General features: G+C 42.9%; 1 protein-coding gene across 1 annotated transcript in view; it reads left to right on the plus strand.

Moving 5' to 3' along the window:
• The window catches only part of LOC106534987 (junction-mediating and -regulatory protein), a 36,388-nt gene that overhangs the window by 20,543 nt on the left and 9,632 nt on the right, over positions 1–6,213 (plus strand). The window contains exons 3-4 of the mRNA XM_014031824.1: positions 1,726–1,876; positions 2,258–2,427. Coding sequence (XP_013887278.1) covers positions 1,726–1,876; positions 2,258–2,427 — 321 coding nt within the window. The remainder of the gene's footprint in view (positions 1–1,725; positions 1,877–2,257; positions 2,428–6,213) is intronic.

Consider the following 6,213-nt stretch of genomic DNA (forward strand, 5'->3'; position numbering starts at 1 on the left):
CAATTGGTGCACATACAGCAGCGGCCGGGCCACTTGTACAGACAGCGGGTGGGTGATACCAAGTTTTTTGCAGGGGAGGGGGTCAGGTGGGGGGTTGCATTAAAACATGCAGCAATTTTACTAAAAAATGTAAATGAATAAAAAAATCAATTATTGATGTAATATACAGTATATATACTTAAATGATGCAATTTCATTGGGGGTTATATTGACTGAATCAAATTATTGGGGGGGGGGGGGGTTATAACCCCCTTAACCCCCGTGTAAATTACGCGGGTGTTTGTGGTTCTGTTCTTGGACTTGATGATTTTCATGTGAGAGAAAGCTGACTCCAGAACTCTCCATCCATGCGACTTGTTGCTCTGGATTTGATCCCAATGTCATTTTGCAGAGTCAAAACCTCATTTTCAACACCGGAGCAGTCCAGCAACACGAATTTGGACACATCCATCCATCCATCCTGGTGGACAGCTGCATGTCTTATAGCAGCCACTTTTATTTTTAAAATCACGGAAAAGCACGTCTGCAGCATCAAACGCTTCTTTCATAAATAAAGTCTTAATCCTGAAAGAAGTTTTCCACAGTGTTTTTTTGTGTTGAGGCAGGTACGGGGCTGCATTAGCAGCTTACCTTAGCTTAGGAGGGGGAATCCATCTCATAGTGTTTGTGCATTGTTTTGAAAGAAATGCAGTTCCACGTTATCCTTTTTGGACAAGCCAAGGCAGCGCTCGAATTACATGAGTCCTCTTTCCACTCCAGGTGAAAATAATAAGTTTTTATTTGCTTGTTAGCTGTCTTTCGTTCATTTTTTTCCCGCCTCGCTGCTTTGTTGCGAACACGTGACCCTAAAGTCTCGCGAGACCGTGTTCGGAGTGCTGTTTCACCACACCCAAAACTCGCGAGACTACGTCTGTGAGCGGAGCTGATGAGCCGGAGGGAGCGTGTTCAAGGCTGGAATGTAAACTCCTCCCACCTCCCACCTCCACCGCTTCTGCCGGAGAGCTCAGCGAGCGGACGTGAGTCCCGGACCGGAGCGCAACTGTTGCTCTCAGCTGACGAGCCGGCTCTCAGCTGTTAGAGGAAGGTTGTGGTCRGTGAGCTACCGGGAACCAGCCGACGAGCTACCGGTCGATCGCGATCGACTGGTTGAGCACCCCTGATTTAGACCATCAGAAAATGTTTTATGGGGGAGATGGAGAAACCTCTGTCAGTGTGTCCTAGGACAGCTGTGGCTACAATGTAGCTTACCGCTATCAGAGTATGAATGTGTGTATGAATGGTAGGGTTGGGCAAAATTGTATTGTGTGCAATTAATCATCAGAAAAACTTTAATCAATTATTTTTTAGCACTTGACAATTAATACGATTAATGCCAGCAGGCAGACTTGACTAGAGATTTCCCCGGTCAGTCTGCTCGGTGCTCCTCTCTGCTTCAAATATGACGAACCCAGAGCAGAAAGACATCAACACTGCAACTTCAGTGTTTGTTCTTTTATCACAAGTCATATTGTCATGGCAATATTAAGCACAGTTATCACACATTAAAGCTTTCGTGTAGCCCTAACAGAAATGTACCAGTACATGACAACAGCCTGTAACTTTGTACATTTGTAATTGCGTGTTGATGAAAGAAACATGTCTGAATTTTGAAAAGCTACCAAACTGAACACTGTTAAAATGACTACATGTGAACCAGTTCTGACGACCTGCTTCTCCTCCTGGTAGATCTGCCTGGAGACGGAGCGTCTGGGCCCTCGACGAGTGGAGAGCCTGAGGAAAGAGAATGAGGAGTGGCAGAGGAAGGCCCAGGCTGCAGTGCTCTCCATTCAAGACCTGACAGTCAGGTTCTTTGAAACCACGACTCGAGCTCAGAAAGGTGAACAAAGAAGAGAGGTATTTCCTCCCTTCATGAGAGAATGCTTAGTGTTTGTTTTACTTTGACTATTGAACTTTCGTATTTTTATGTTTGACCCTTTACATGAGCGTATTACATCATTTATAACAACTTTATTCTGTTTTTCAAACTTAGCCATTTCATTTGTTCCACAATTTCTTTTCACCTAAAACTAATTATATTCAGCAGGAAAATATACTGTATCAACTAACAAATGTTAAAATATTTTCAGCTGCTTCTTTAAAACGTTTATATGAACATGGATTTAGTGAGCATAAGTGTTAATGTGTTATTATGTAAATGGTATAATGGGTCAGTCTTGTCCATTTCAGACAGTCTTAGGTTTTACTGTTTGTTTTTCAGCTGTGTATGAACGAATGCGTGCAGACCAGAGGAAGTTTGGAAAGTCGTCGTGGGAAGCAGCGGCTGAACGTATGGAGCGTCTGCAGTACGCTCTCTCTAAAGAAACTCTGCAGCTCATGAGGGCCAAAGAAATCTGCCTGGGGCAGAAGAAACAAAGCCTAAAGGAAGAGGTAACACTGAAGCAGTGGCGGAGCCAGACATTTTTCCCAGGGATGGTCAGACGGGGACCACTACTCACACAGGGGTGGCCAGGAAAATTACATAAAATTTTACTTGAAAGTTTCTGCAGATCTTTGTGTTTTGGTCATTTCCTTACGTCCTTATACAGGCAGTGGTTGTGTCCAAAACGGTGGGCCGGGTCTTCCGAAGGCCGAATTCGTTGGCCGCTTACGTCACAGCGCCACGACCAAGGCTGTCCAAAACCGAAGACTCCTACGATGCGGCCGACAAATGCGTCCTTCCTTAGGCCCGAATTACCTAATTTCCCTCTGGGATCAATAAAGTATTTTTGAATTGAATTGAATTGAATTGAAGGACTGGTCTGATGGATCCTTCCCATAATGCCCAGCATATCCCATAATGCATTGTGGCCCGACCGGAGGTTTTTTTTAATGCTAGTAATCACAGACGAAGCGAGAGAAAAGAATACGTTTTGAATAAAAATATGGCGATATAAAAATTAAAATATTCTAGCGGTTGTAATTCTAATATTTTTATCACTTGTATAGACTTGTTTTCAAATATTTTTGTCATGAAAAAATGCAAAATAAACATGCATCTATGGCGGGTCAATTAGTTCTTCAAATGTTACCTTTAAGTTAATTTTATTGTTTTGAGATGTTAATAATAACACTAATTTATTTATATTTTTCTAATTTTGATCTATTTTTGCTTCTGTTTAGCATCGTCATGTTTCCTAGGTGACATGACGTACGCCGGGGTAAGGACGGGTGGCTAGACCGTCCAAATTCACAGCCTCTTTTTTTTCCGGTCTTCCCGGTCTACCAAGGACCCAGCCCACCTTGACCGGGTAGGCTGGGTCCTCTGGAGAACCCGCCCCATCATTTTGGACACTGCCAGTGACTACCTTATTGGGCGTCAGAACCATTTTAAAAGTAGGGGGCCATGCTGTTGGGGGGTCTGGGGATCCTCCCCCAGAAAATTTTGAACAAAATAGATGCCATTTCCTGCGTTCTGGTGTATTTTACCAGGTTGTTAAATGTAATTTTACCTACATAAATAAACACTTAATTTAACAATTATTTCAGAGACAGATTACTCATAATCTAGTTCCATCATCCTGTTTTTAAACTCACTGCTACAGCTGAGATAAGATTAATTAACCTGACAAAATTTATCATATCCAATGACTATATGGGTGCTTTTTACTTTTATATTGTTTATTGGTTTATTTTTAACTGTAACATGTCATTGTGCCAAAAATTATGACCCTCAACTGCATGTTTAAATCTAATATTAATAATTTTACCCAGTGAACAGGAGCAATACTGATAACCACCAATAGTGAATTTAGAGGGGTGTTTTCACTATTTCTCATTTAGTGATAGGTCTACTCATAACCAAACACAGAGCATCATGCAGCCTTCAGAACATAAAATGACACTGTTATGGTTGACAAAAAATATATAAACATTTGTCTCCATAAGTCAGTCCAAAAGTTGTCACCATAAGTCAGATTACATAGGCATTTTTTAGGGATATAATAACAATAAACAGGAGAAATAACATTTTCAAGGCACAACAAAGAACAGAGCAAACAATAGAAAAAAACAAAGGAAAGAAAATTCATACACATTCACACAGTTGTACAACTACAATCAGAAGTTTTCAAATATTTTCAAATTTTCAAATCCGGAGGCGGGGCAAGATGGCGGAGGAGTGAGTCGTGTGTCGCGTGGGCTCCCGCTCCGACTTGTTCTGTTTATGGTTCTCTACTAAATGTCCTTGCTGTTTTGAACATTTGGTCCATCCGGACTCGACCCCTGAGTGATTCTTGCCTGGAAGAATAGAAGAATGGCGACAAACTCGAAGAAAAGCAAACATTCCAGCTCTGCAGCTGTTAGGCCCGACGCCGCTTCGGAGCAGACTGCAGCTAAAACCAGACTTTCGGGGCCCTCCTCTCCCTCCCGCAGTGAGGTGGACGCACTCTCCTTGAAGTCTGACATTCTTGCCGCTATAAAAACCGATCTCTCAGCTGTGATCAAATCTGAAATAAAAGCGGCTTTGGCTGAAGAGTTTACTCTTATTAAAGGAGAGCTACAAGCAGTGAGAGCAGAGGTGGCTAACGGCACGATGCTACTGCGCGCAGACCTGGACCACGTTAAACAGAGCGTTAAAGAGGTGGAGGATGGCTTGTCAACCTGGTCCGAAGAGGTTGTTTCTCTGCGCACCAGCGTGTTGGAACTGAAAGAAGTCGATGGGCTCAAAAAGAAGTGTGACGATATGGAAGGGCGCATGAGAAGGTGCAATGTGCAGATTATTAGAGTTCCTGAGATGCCAGAATCCAGCTCCACTTCAGCAGTGGCTAAACTGCTAGCAGAGGTTCTACAGATGGATAAAGAGCCACTGGTTGACCGAGCCCATCGCTCTCCAGGTGGAAACAGGTCAGGCGATAAGCCGCGGGTTATTGTCGCTAAGCTGCACCATTATCAAGAATGTGTGGAAATACTGCGTCGGGCTCGGAGTCGTGGTCCTCTTCGTTTTAAAGAGGCGCTGATCACCATCACATCTGACTACACAGCAGCTGTGGCCAAGGTCCGAGCGGCGTTTACGGAGGTGAGGAGTCTCCTTCGCAACCGACGAGATGTTCGCTATGGCCTGCTTTTTCCTGCACGGCTCCGCATCTCTCATGGGGAGGAAAACAATGAATTCTTGGATGCCAATAAAGCAATGGACTACGTTAAAAAAGAGGATCATCTCGGCGACGGGCAACGAGGACCGGCGTTGACCGCAGGTCCAACCCTCATCGATCCATTATGACTGTCAGGTTGTAATGAACCTTTTAACTTTATGTCCCGCGTTATATCTTGATTTAATTTTAGACATTATTCTCAGGGACAACATTCCTCTTTTTGTTCTATGTACGAGAGTTTCACAGGGGGTCTGTCCAGATCTTGGTTAGTGATATATTTATCAGTGCAGCAAGGAGCATAAACAGTAATAATACTTTAAAGTAAGGGAACCCCTTTGTTTTTTATTTTTTATTTTTGTTATTGTTATTTGGTTGTGGCGGGAGTCCAGACAGGGAGTTAAGCCCCCCAGTATAAGCACAAATGTGTGGATTTTTCGTTTGTTGGGTTCTCCGTGTTTTTTTCAGGAGAAAGGGGTGGGACTATACCGGATCTATTTGTTTTGAGAATGTCTTTTTCAGGTTATTTTTTGTGATGGTTTGTGGATATTGTACTACAGTCTGATTGACCACACATGAGCAGTTCTAATATTAACAGGTTCATCAACAGTCACCCAGTTAACTATGTGAGTTGGAATGTGAAATCCCTCAATGGTCCAGTGAAATTTAGGAAAGTTATGACACATTTAAGTCAACTTGATGCTAATATTACTTTTTTGCAGAAGACCCATTTGCGTAAGGCAGACAGTGCAAATCTAAGCAGGCGCTGGTCTGGTCAGGTGTTRCASTCTKARTTCCAATCRAAATCGAGAGGGGTGGCCATCTTAGTTAGTAAACAGGTGCATCCAGTGTTAAAACGGACGCTGCTGGACGTTATGTTATTGTGGTGGGAAAACTATATGCACTTCCAGTCATTTTAGTCTCAGTAAATGCTCCAAATTGGGATGATCAAACTTTTTTAATACACTTTTTTCAAATTTACCTAATATTTCAACACATAATCTCATAATTGGGGAAGATGTGAACTGTGTGCTATCATCCCTCGATCGTAGTACAGTGGGGAGGATCTCTCTTTCTAAATCGGCCC

The sequence above is a fragment of the Austrofundulus limnaeus genome, unplaced genomic scaffold (genome assembly GCF_001266775.1).
Source record: "Austrofundulus limnaeus strain Quisiro unplaced genomic scaffold, Austrofundulus_limnaeus-1.0 Scaffold1329, whole genome shotgun sequence".
Taxonomy (NCBI): Eukaryota; Metazoa; Chordata; class Actinopteri; order Cyprinodontiformes; family Rivulidae; genus Austrofundulus; species Austrofundulus limnaeus.